The 12436-nt window shown below is 47.8% G+C and overlaps 1 protein-coding gene across 1 annotated transcript in view; it reads right to left on the bottom strand.

The window, feature by feature from the left end:
- B4GALNT3 (beta-1,4-N-acetyl-galactosaminyltransferase 3) overlaps window positions 1-12184 on the bottom strand; it is a 101110-nt gene extending 88926 nt beyond the window's left edge. Inside the window, exon 1 of the mRNA XM_036456660.2 lies at window positions 11637-12184. Coding sequence (XP_036312553.1) covers window positions 11637-11805 — 169 coding nt within the window. The 5' untranslated portion in view covers window positions 11806-12184. The remainder of the gene's footprint in view (window positions 1-11636) is intronic.
- Between the last annotated feature and the right edge of the window lie 252 nt (window positions 12185-12436).

Below are 12436 nucleotides of genomic sequence, written 5' to 3'. Positions count from 1 at the left end.
ACACTTAGGTCACTGCAATAGCCACCTGAGTGGCCTATCTCCAAGCCATCCTGCAAACTTCCAACTTAATTTGCCTATAATCATATTCCCTAGGACATAAAAGGTGTTCAATAAACGCCTGAAGAATTAAATCAGTAGATGTAAGACAACCTGCCTTCTATCATACCAAATCCCTGCTTTAAAAAGTTTGTTTCCTCTCTCTACCAAGTCCACACTCAGTAGTTTGGCACTCGACACTCCAAGGTGTCACAGCTACCTTTTCAACCTCACCTCCTTCATTCTGTGTGAGCCTCTGCAAAACCACATTTGTGTTCCCTAAACTCTTACTTAGCTTCTGCTAGACTCCTCCAATGGAAATATTCACCTTTGGTTAGACTTACACACTTAACACACACCAATGATCACAGCCTACTGGAGCTGGAGAAGGCCTTAAAAATTCAAGCAGCCTTAGCCGAGTTGGCTCAGTGGATAGCATGTCGGCCTGTGGACTCAATGGTCCCAGGTTCGATTCCGGTAAGGGCACATGCCCCGGTTGCGGGCTTGGTCCCCAGTAGGGGGCGTGCAGGAGATAGCTGATCAGTGATTCTCTCTCATCATGATGTTTCTATCTCTCCCTCTCCCTTCCTGTCTGAAATCAATAAAAAAAAAATTTTTAATTCAAGCAAAAGAACTTCCTTTTGAGAAACACAGCAAAATACTAAGAAATGGTACATATAAAACCTGACATACTTCTCTTTATTTACATAGTTAACCTCTCCATAATGTAAGAGAAATTTTCAGGGGCCAAATAAATTTAGTTGTGAATGTCAGAACAGCAAGCAGATGCTAATACTTTAGCAGCCTCTTAGTTTGGGGCAACTAACAACTTTAGATAATAGATTAAACAAATTCATTTTAAACTACTAAAAACAAAACTATTAAAAACAAAAGAATACAGCATTAAAAACAAAAGAATACAGCATAAACTATTAAAAACAAAAGAATACAGCATTTTAAAAAGAACCAAATTTGAAAGAGAACCAAATAAAACTAGTCATTGAATCAAATGAATAAATGGGATAGATGTCTCTCCCTCAATTTCTCTCCCTGATGTTCTCCCGTTTCTTTGTGTCTGTGCAACCTCCCTGCCGCTGCCGGTGGAAGTCTGCCTGACATGTGCTCCTCATCCTCCTGTCCCTTTCCTCAGGACTTCAGCTCAGCTGGAATAAAAAAAGAAAACCAAGAACTGAGAATATATAGTAAGACTTTGTCCCTGGTTCATGAAGAAATCCTCCATGTCCTCCCTACAGCCCCCCTAAGACCCCCCAAACTGCACCTCAACACCCACCGCCAGTCTCTGACTCAGAGGTGGTGGTAAGCAGTTAGGAAATCAGCTGGTTGGTGTGGTGTATGTGTGCCTGCCTGCATGTGTCCATCTGAACCCTGGGTTGGCAGGCAGGGTGGAAAGGAGTGGATCAGAGGATTTGTAAGAAGATCTCAGCAGAAAGGCCTTTAATCTTTGAGGCAACAGCTTGTGTGGAGACCACGCTGTGAGAGATGACCTTGGAGAGCAAGTAGCCAGAGGCATGGGAGTGCTGCCGCTCTCCATTCGGGCAACTGAGTCTTGAAAGACCAGGGCCAGAATGTCAAAGATGGACCCACCCCTGAAAGAAGAATCCCGTTCCAAAAACATGGGAACTAGAGCCCTCCAGAGAAAAGGATTCTTCACAAGTCAGCTACAAAGGTAGGCCTGAAACTGAGATGCCTGCCCAGTGTTCCTGCCTCCAATCCCAGGAATCCTCCGAGTACTAAGAGGCATGCAGCAGAGAGCAAGGCTAGCTTTCCCAACTGCTGAGCTTCTGTGACATGGAACATTCCCCAACTTCTCTTGTTCTCAGCAAAATCCTTGCCTTCTGACCTGCCCCCTCACCCCCCCAATGCAAATATTTACCTAGAATCAGAAAGGAAGGATGGAGGCAGTGCTGAACATCAAGGAGAAAAGAGTGGTTAAAGCATGTGTACTTGGCCCTAGGTGCTTTGGCTCAATGGATAGAGTGCCAGCCTGTGGACTGAGGGTCCCTGGTTAGATTCCAGTAAAGGGCACATGCCTGGGTTGCAGGCTTGGTCCTGGCCAAGGTTGGGGCACAAGGGAGGCAACCAATCAATGCGTCTCTCTCACATCGATGTTTCTCTCTCTGTTTTTCCTCCTCCTCTCTCTAAAAATCAATGGAAAAATATCCTTGAGTGAGGATTAAAAAAAAGAAATGTGTATTTGGTGGCAGGAGCTGACCATGGAAGGCCTGGAGATTGCTAAGAAACTGGGCACAGCTGTGTCTTGGTCTGAGAAATGGAAAAAGTGTTGGCAAAAGGGCTAGTTGAAAAACATATCTATCCATGCCTGCCCAGCCATTCCCTAATTCCCATCAGCATTCACTGAGCTCCTATTATATGCTACTTTTGTGTTAAGTCTAATTGGGCACTTAATGTGGTCAGCTCACTAAATCTTATCTATCTATATAATAGAGGGATATGCAAATTAGCCAGGACACTATAACGTCACTACTACTGAACATACTATACTGTATGGCGCCTAGCTAGGGCGAGGGACCTCAGGCGGTTCCCCCCGACCCCCACCCCACCCCCCTCGATGCTTGACAGGGGACCTCAGGCTGCACCCCTCGCCTGGTGGGGCTTTATGGGGAACCTCAGGCCACACCTAGGCCCCACCCTCCACCCAACAGGGCTTGACAGGGGACCTCAGGCCATGCACACGCCCAGGCACCAGGCTGGGGGATCTGAAGCTGCACCCCCTCACCTGGAGGGGCTTGATGGGGGTGGGGCCAGCCAGGTCTGGATCTTACCCAATGGGGATGGGCCAGCCGGGTCTGGGCCTCCTGTGTTTTCAAAGTGCACGCAGGCAGTGAGCAGGGACTTGACTCTAGGTCCCACAGGGTGCCCCCTACTCTGACTGGAGGGAAATTTTCATATACATTTTACTACTTTTCTTTCATCTCTGACACTTCTATCATAAAGAAAGGGCAAATAGCAATATTAAAATATTTCCTCTAATTAATTCCCTTTTATTGTGCATGAATTTCATGCACCAGGCCACTAGTTTAGTTATAAGAAAGGCCCTATAGAGAGGACATTATAACCCTGTTACCCTGATGAAGCACTTGAGGCTTAAAAAGGAAGAAGTACCTTATAAATACAAGGTCTTGCAACTGGTGAGTAGTAGAACTTGGATTTGAACCATGCCCTGTCTTCAAATTCCTTAATTTTTTAGCCCACTTAGTTTCCCCATTAAAAAAGTAAATGCTCCACAAACATTTTACTTCATTTTAAAATGAATCACCTCTGCATTCATTCAAGATTTGCAAAGTAAATAAAAATTGAAAAATACACATCACTCAATTTTTAGGGCATTTATATAATATAAAAAATCCTTGGTTGCCTGGTATGTCATTTCTACATTCCCATCTGACCTTTCTTTCTCCTTTTCCCATCCTTGGGCCCTCCTCTCAGGTCCTGACACCATGAAGCACAATTCTAACAGCTAGAGTGGGACGAAAGCATAACCTCTGTTCCACACCACAGAACAGTTTAAAAGAAATGGGCAGATGCCGAAACTGGTTTGGCTCAGTGGATAGAGCATCAGCCTGTGGACCGAAAGGTCCTCGGTTCGATTCTGGTCAAGAGCATGTACCTTGGTTGCAGGCACATCCCCAGTGAGGGGTGTGCAGGAGGCAGCTGATTGATGTTTCTCTCTCATCGATGTTTGTAACTCTCTATCCCTCTCTCTTCCTCTCTATAAAAAAATCAATAAAATACATTTTTTTTTAAAAGAAAGAAAGAAAGAAATGGGTGGAGGAGGCAGGTAATAGCTCTTCCTTGGGCTTATTTTATGGTCTGTTAGTAAAGAGACGATAAGCCACAGGGTGGGCAGTGGCCACAGACCTTCATGCTCACAGAGTCAGCATGAGTCCGGGGGAATGTAGGGCCCACAGGACAAGCTTGAGCTTCCTGGCCTTCCTGGCAAGTTGCCTGGGTTGTTTCATCAGTAATGTCAGCGGTGCCCCAAGGATTACTGAATTTTCCTTGTATTTATGTCATTGCTTAAAATAAAGGTGGCTCAGGCCCCAACATCTGTCAGTAAATTCCAAGTTTTTGATATTCTTTTCATATTCAGAAGGTGGGAATTTATTTTTTAATGTCATTCAAATTTTTCAATATCTAAATAAACTTGACACGCACAAAAAATAATTTTTGAGCTCTTTTGCTTTTTCAATGTGCAATTCTTGTTTAAGGTATTCCTGGTTATCACTGCTTATTATACTCCGGCCCCCCACCCCCCCAACAAGTAGTGGGATATAGATGAGTGGTAATATCTCCTTCATACTTTTTTTTTTTTTTTTTTTTTAAAGATCAGGGACATAGTGCTATATACTTTTATATATATATATATTATTGATTTTTTAGAGAGGAAGAGAGAGGGATAGAGAGTTACAAACATCGATGAGAGAGAAACATCAATCAGCTGCCTCCTGCACACCCCTCACTGGGGATGTGCCTGCAACCAAGGTACATGCTCTTGACCAGAATCGAACCTGGGACCTTTCAGTCCGCAGGCTGACGCTCTATCCACTGAGCCAAACCGGTTTTGGCTACTTCATACTTTTATGTAAATAATAGCACTTTTGATTTATTTTGTGTCATGGTTTGGTTAAAAAAATTAAAGTGGCTTACAAGGACAGAGAATATAAAGTGACATAAACTAGAAGTAGATGTAGGGGAAACAAAAAATAAAGGGATAGGGATAAAATACCAAAATAAAATCTTTTTCCCTTTTCCCCAGATGAACCATAAATTGAATTCTGAAGCTTTCTAATGACCAGCACAAAGGGAGAAGCATCGACCCACACACTGAAGAGTTGTGGGTTCAATTCCTGATCAAGGTCACATACCTGGGTTGCAGGTTCAATCCCGGCCCCCTCGTTGGAGCACATGCAGGAGGCAACCAATCAATGTCTCTCTCTCTCTCTCTCTCTTTCTCCCCACCCTCACTCCTCCCTTCCACGCTCTCTAAAAATCAATGGAAAAAATATGCTTGGGTGAGGATTAACAAAAAAAAGGGAGAAGCCTGAGTGGTTTTACAACTTACATAGCCAATAAAAAATTAAAACAAGTCGATTGCTCAAGAGAAGCTAGCTATTTCTAATATTTATCATATACAGGATAAGCACTGTTTCTCAATCCTGTCCTTGCAGCAGCTCTAATGCAGCATGTCATAGGGCTGTATCTCATAGCATTTAGGTCCTTGGTCTTCCTTTGCCACTTCCAAAGTTAGTGTACCTATGCTATGGTAGTGACTGGGAGGAAGCCCACAGGAGGCTGCTGGGGGCTGGTAATGTTCTGTTTCTTCACTGCGGTGCTCATCACACAAGTATGCTGTTTGTGGAAATTCATCAAGCTGTACACTTATTGTACACTTTTCTGTACATATAAGGTACTACAATGAAAAGTTAAAACACACACACATACACACACACACACACACACACATATATACCAGGAATCATAGGACAATTTGCCCCCTTTTCTAAAAAGTTGGTTAGTAGTTTAAAAAAAAATTCTTTTTTAAAAAGGACTTTAGCATAAAAAATAAATTATATACTAAAAATCACAAGGTAAAAATAATATTCATTCTCTCTTGTCTTGTGGGTACTTCAAAACACTAAAAGCCACACTTGTTAGAACCTAATTTAAAGATCTATCCACCATACTTTGCTCAGAATATATAACATATTCAGCCCAAACTATTTTCCCCTCTTCCAACAGAGTTTTGCTTATATCACATAACACATAAACATATTAATTGTGGATCACAGGGTCAAAGGAGAATTGTCTGGAAGTGAAAAATGAAAGGCTGGCCTAGTTATATTCATTACCCTTGAATATAAGGGAAAGTGCTCATGGAAAATAAAAGGGTAGATTTTGAGACTGGTGGAACTTTGTAGAAAACTAGACAGTGAGCGGCTAACTCCAAGAACAGCCTCTAGGCCCCATTCCAAAGCAAACTCTGCTATGGCGACTGCGCTGCTCCATAAAGCTCGGCACTTGGGGGCAAAACCAGGCTTCGTGGCCTGGAAAATTACTGCAGTGCAACTACCAGCCACTCCTAAAACCAGCACAGGAGTGGTTGCTTCAAAGACCTTGTGCTGCAAACCAATTATAACCACACAGGGCTCCTGAATAACGCTCAGCACAGGGAGCAGCAAGCAGCCCAGCACCGCCAGCAGGTGAACAGGGCCTCATCTCAGACTGAGGGGGCCTGGGCGGTGGGCAGGAGAGAGAGGGCGGCTCTGTGGCTACAATTCTGGGGAACAGGGACTAAAGAGACCAGGGAAAGGAGACGCAATGTCTGGGCTCCTGTTGTCACACGCTGCGTCCCTGGTACACAGTGGTCAATTCAAAGGAAACATTTATAATAAAAAAGCATTAATGGCTTAATTTTTATCCTTTGCATTTGTGCTTTAAGGGTTATTGTTTATATGTATTAGGATCCCAGAACAGTAATTCCTAGGTTCTATTCTTAAATTGGTGACTGCTAAAGTATCTGCCGGTGGAAACTAAATTGCCAGGTGCTCAGGAATTCTGAGCTTACCATTTATATGCAGAAAGTATTTATGTGAGTGCCTAGTATGTGGCTAGATTTGAATACTGACTTGAAGTTACACGCAACAGCTGGGTGACCAGAATGGCAACCTAACAGGTAAGTAGGGCACAGGAACAGGAGCCAGAGGAAAAGAGGACCAGCCCAACCAGGGCAGGGAGAGACAGGGTCCTAGGTCAGAAGGCACACACGGAGCCTTCCTTTCTCCACTCCCTGTGCTCCGAGTTTTAACTCTAAGCCACACCATCCCTGCTCTGCCCACACATCTGTCTCCTTTGTTTCTCCCTCTCTCCCTGCCTGCATCTCAAATTACTGTTTTGCCCCAAGTTACCTCTGTTACTGGGTTTGTATCCTTTCCAAATGGGAATGGCTGTGGTGACCCCAGAGCTGAAGTGTCTGCCTGACATCTATGGGTGTGGCTCCCCAGCCCACTCAAAGTCAATTAGAAATCACAAGAGCCAACCAGAGAAGTGTGTTATAGATTCAGGGCAGTGAGCACTGATTAATTCCTCAGCTTGAGAACACTTTGGGGCTCAGCAGGTAAACCTGGCACTTAGTTGGGGATGCACCAGACCCAGCCTTAGGAGATCTAGAAAGAAGCAGGGGCCCGGGGTCATTCAGCCCTGGCTCTGTGCCCAAACACGATCTCTTGGCTCAGCACCAAGTTGGTCCCAGCAGGTCAATTATAGAGCAAAGAACCTAGAAACCATTTCAGTCCAGACCTCTCCCCTCGGGCAGGGCTTAGCTAACTCAATCTGAACAAATGGGTATAACTAGTTAAAACCTGCCAGAATGGAGTCTTTAACTTCCAATAATGGTCTGCTCCCAGGGCTGCTTTTCAGCCGGTATACACGGTACAGCTGCACCAGTACCACTGAGACACTTAAGAACATGTTGGGATACAGTGACTGCCCCAGGCCTTCTGAATGCCCCACTACCACCTTGACCTGTCCCTAGGAAAGCTTTATGACCCAGCAGCTAGCGGGCTAATGCCAGCCTCGGCAAGGGATCTTCAGGGACCTGTTCAGGCACCATCGTCCCTACTGTTAACTAGGTACTGTTAACTTATTTCACTACTACCCTTGCCTGATCCACTCTACATGACTAACCTATTCTAACACTTCATCTGCTCTTATCCATAAGGGCCATTCTTTAAGGTTGATAGTCAAAGTCTTTCATAATACAGCACCATTCCATAATCTCCTTCAGATCGTCTGTTTGACACTCCCAAACCCTAACCTTCCCTTGCCTCTGGTTCTTTGTTTACAGTGCTCTTTCTGACTGGAACAGCCTTCTCTTTCTGTGTCCATTAAAACCGTACAAACGGCCGAAACCGGTTTGGCTCAGTGGATAGAGCGTCGGTCTGTGGACTGAAAGGTCCCAGGTTCGATTCCAGTCAAGGGCATGTACATTGGTTGCAGGCACATCCCCGGTAGGGGTGTGCAGGAGGCAGCTGGTCGATGTTTCTCTCATCATCTATGTTTCTAGCTCTCTATCCATATCCCTTTCTCTCTGTAAAAAATCAATAAATATATTATTAAAAAAAAAAACAATGTACAAACGCCTCAATATCTCCTGCAATGTCACCATTTCCATGAAATTAACTAAAAGAGCTGTGTTCCATTACCAGAAGTGCCACAGCAACATCTACAGTCTACACTTGTAAAACTTAATGACCGTTTCATATTATAATTATTTTTATATGTGTACCCAAACCCCTAGACAATGCTATTGAGAGCACAGAAACCATAACCTTAGTTATCATTATATCTAAGTGATATAATACAATGCCTTGCTCAGGGTCTGTGCTAAATAAATATTTGCTTAAATGAGTGAGTGAACAGCTCTAATTATTTAATCTAAGGGACCCATTTTCTATCCGTTAATGATTTTGGTTGCTTTTCTCTGAAGTTACTCCAATTGTGGTTGTATCTTTTTTTACATGTGAAGCCAAAATTGCACATCATCCATATCTCAAACTACTGAGCTATTTCCATAAAGATGGAGCAGGAAGCCTGCTCCCCTGTCATTACTTTACCACCCTAGAGTTTGTGACTGCCATCTCTCCACATACTTCTCCCAGCATCAGACTGATGTACCAGTCACACAGGGACAGGCAAATGAAAGGTTCTTTAATGAAGGGTGGCCTTACAGATGACAGGAAAGCTGGTGGTGGAGTGAGCTGGCAGGGAGGTACTGCTAGAGGGAGGAGGCGGGGTGGCTTGCTGAGGAGCAGAGCCAAATGGGACTCCAGTTGCTGTGGTCAAGGCCAAGGGTATCCTGGGAGGGGACGTTTTACTACCCTAGTTGCTATAGATTGGCCAGGGTGTAGAGGGAATGTGAGCCACCCCTTCTTACCTCTCTACTTCCTAATTCTCCCCCTCTCCCACCCCCTTACCCTATCCCCCACCCCCCACCCCTCGCTCTCCCTTCAAAGGAATAGCTCTGAGCTGGGAGTAAGACCTATAAGGAGAAGAGGACTTTGATACAAGATGTCTGGGCTTCTTACAAACAAAATAGGATGGAAGATAAGGAGCCAGAAACCACAACCACTGTGTAAATCTCATTCCAAATGAAAAAAGTAGAACACAATGGGATGGCCAGGGTGAAAAGCCACCCTGTAGAGCAGATGGGTTTCAGGGTTCTTAGTGATCCATCAGTGCACAGGCTTGGACTCTCCTTAAAAAGGATGGTTAAGGAGCCCTGGAAAATTTGATCAGTGGTTAGAGCATCAGACCAGGAACCAAAGGGTCCCGGTCAAGGGCACCCATGTGCCTCAGTTGCTGGTTCAATCCCCAGCCCCAGTTGGGGTATGTGTGGGAGGCAACCAATTGATGTGTCTCTCTCACACAATGTTTCTCTCTCTCTCTCTCTCTCTCTCTCTCTCTCTCTCTCTCTCTCTCTTTCTCTCTCTCTCTCTTCAACCTCCCTTCCACTCTCTCTAAAAATCAATGGGAAAAAATATCTCAAGTGAGGATTTAAAAAAAAAAAAAAATGATGGTTAAGGAAACAGAAAGCCAATTCTGGAATAGGAAGCTGGAACATTTTTCTGGAGAAGAGTCAGTTTGAAAAAGGAAACAAGGAATAAGGAAACCCAGAGTTAGATTCAACTACAAGGGAAACCAATAAGACCCCGGAATTGATAGCAGAGGGTGAGACAGCCAACAGAAGATAGAGTGTGAGATTCTGATTATGGCAACTGCTTCTGGCCTCTGAGGAGAAAGCACATTTGAGGCAAAAGCACACTGGAGGAGGGGGAGAAAGAAGGGAGGTCTCTGATTTCAGGGTCATGAAATAACTGCCTTCCTCCGTTTTTAATTGTGCAGAGGATCCCATTGGCCATCACATTAATAAAATTGAGAAGAGGCGTCCTGTCCCAGGGAGAAAAGGAGGAGGATCTCTCCCAGGGCCTCCTGCATGCACTTGGCACTGTGAAGGGTCTGGGAGGTAGATTCACTGTCTATTAGCGGGGGAAGCAGGGCTCAGGGGAGGGAAGAACTAGCTATGGGAAGGCAGATTTGGGTCATCAGAAGGAAGCACTCTCCTCTTAGCGCTGTGGAACTGCCTTTCTCGTGATGTGTTGATCTCTCTGGCCTGGACATAATCAAGAAGGGGAGATCACATAACCTCAATAATCAGGCTGAAAGAAACCTGGGAGATCATTTGGTCCAACTTCCTCCTTCTACCGAGAAGTTGCCATTTTTCCCCTTGAGTCCCCAACTAGTTAGTGACAAAACCAGAACTGGATCCTGTCTCCCAACGCACAACCAGAATTATTTCAGCTGCCATCCAGTGAGAGAGAGGCTCCACCATAAACACTTCTACCCTGAACCAGCCCAATGACTGAGCTGGTGATTCCTTTTTTTGGCTACAGAAGACAAAGCACCACACCCAACTCTGGGCAAAGAAGCTGACGCAAGGACCTGTCAGAGAATCTTCTCACCAGTAATTTATTTCATCAGGCATCCCTTCAGTTCCTGCAGGTGCAGTGAGGGGAGAAATGTGCCAGAACTCTGAGCCTCTGTCCCTTGTGCCTTGGAAGGGAACCTGGAGGATTCCAGTCTCTCCACTGCTTCCAGCCATTACGTTGACCTGTTACAGTCCCTGACTCTTTCAGAGTTTTGCTTGTGAGTTCCAGCAATAGAAAATTGAAAGGCCCCTCAGATAACCAAGCCTATTGTAAAAAGAGAGACCATTTCCCCTCTATTGTCCTAGGAGGAAACTGAGGCACAGAAAAGGTAGCTTTTGATAAATTAAAGGCATTAATTGAACTATTGTGCTGGCCATTGTTTCCGTGAGCAAGGTCTGAGGAGTTTGATAAATTCGGCAGAGTTCCCAAGGAGGGCATCGTTTCAAACACCCAGCTGCAGGGATGGCCATGACTAGGGGAGGGGACGAGAAGGTGGGAGACCAGGAAGCAGGGGAAGGAGCTAGGTCTAGGAGGAGTGGCTTGGCTTATGGGAAGGGAGAAGGAGAGGTAGCTCTAAGAGGCATTGTTAAAATAAAGAACCGCAGGACATGCACCAGGAGGCGAAATGGAGAGAGCCCTAGAGAAGGCGGGGAGCAAAGTTTGGGCCGCGCAGATGAGAGCGCGCGGCCTTGGGGAGGACGGCGGAGGGCATCCCAGACACAGATCTGCAGCCCGCGCGGACCGCTCGTGTCTCCTCATGGGGACCTGCAAGCCTGGCGCCGCTGGAAGGCTCAGCCAGCATCTCCACGGGGAGCCTCTCTCGCCGTCGCCCTAGGATGGGAGAAGCAAGCAGCCTCGAGGATGCCCCGACCCGATGGAGCCCGGCGGCCAGGCCCGGGCTCGGCTCTCCCGCCCCGAGTAGGCAGCGGGGCGGCGCCAAGCACCTGGAGGCAAAAACGAGTCCAAAACCGGGTCTGAGGATGAGGCGGGTCTCCCCGGCGCTGGAGCCAGCGGAACTCCCCCTGCCCACCTCCGCGTCCCCTCCCGCCCCCCCCCCCCTCCCAAGCTACTCACTCCGGTTCAGGGGGTTCCCGCCGACCTGGGCCGACGCCACCAGTTCCAGATAGAGAGTCCAGAGCCCCACGGACACCACGGCGAGCACCAGCAGCAGCCGGAAGCGCCGCCGCAGCAGCTTGACGGAGCGCAGGAGCAGCAGCAGCAGCGCGGCGCGGCGGCTCCCCATGGCGCGGCGCCCCGGCGGCCGCCGCCAGCCCCAGCCCCCGGCCGGGCCCAGCGCCCCGAGCGCGCGGGGTGCCGGCCCCAGCCCAGCGTCTCGGGGCCGAGCCGAGGCTGTCCCCGCCGGCCGCGCTCCAGCGGGACGCGGGCTCCTGCTCAGCGCGCCAGGGGCCGGTCGGCTGCGCGGGCGCCAGGTCTCCCCGGGAGCCGCTCCTCCTCCCCGGTGCCCTCCGCGCGCGGCTCTCCTCTCCACGCCTCTCCGTCGCCGGCGCGCTGTTTCCCTCCCTGCCCACTCGCTCGCTCGCTGGCTCGCACACACTGCCCACCCGGAGGTTCCCTAGGTGCGCGCCAACCCGCCCTCCTCTCCCCTTCCCTCCCTCCCGCCCTGGCTTTTTCTCGCCCCGCGACGCGCCCACCTGTCCCGCCCCCGCCCAGGCCCCGCCCCCGGGGCACAGGTGGGCCCCGCCCCCCGGAGCCCTGGGAAAGGGAAAGAATCCCACTGGCTTTCCAGAGGCAACAGGAGGTGTGTCCAGGGGTTGTGACTGGCGCCCCTGCTGACTAGAGTTGGGTGGGGTGTAGGTGGGGCGAGTTAGGATCCGGACTGGGCATGACGGAGGGAAGCAGATACCTCCCTGGCA

The sequence above is a fragment of the Pipistrellus kuhlii genome, unplaced genomic scaffold (assembly GCF_014108245.1).
Source record: "Pipistrellus kuhlii isolate mPipKuh1 unplaced genomic scaffold, mPipKuh1.p scaffold_m20_p_3, whole genome shotgun sequence".
In the NCBI taxonomy this organism is placed as follows: domain Eukaryota; kingdom Metazoa; phylum Chordata; class Mammalia; order Chiroptera; family Vespertilionidae; genus Pipistrellus; species Pipistrellus kuhlii.
This window is presented reverse-complemented; position numbering and strand designations above follow the sequence as displayed.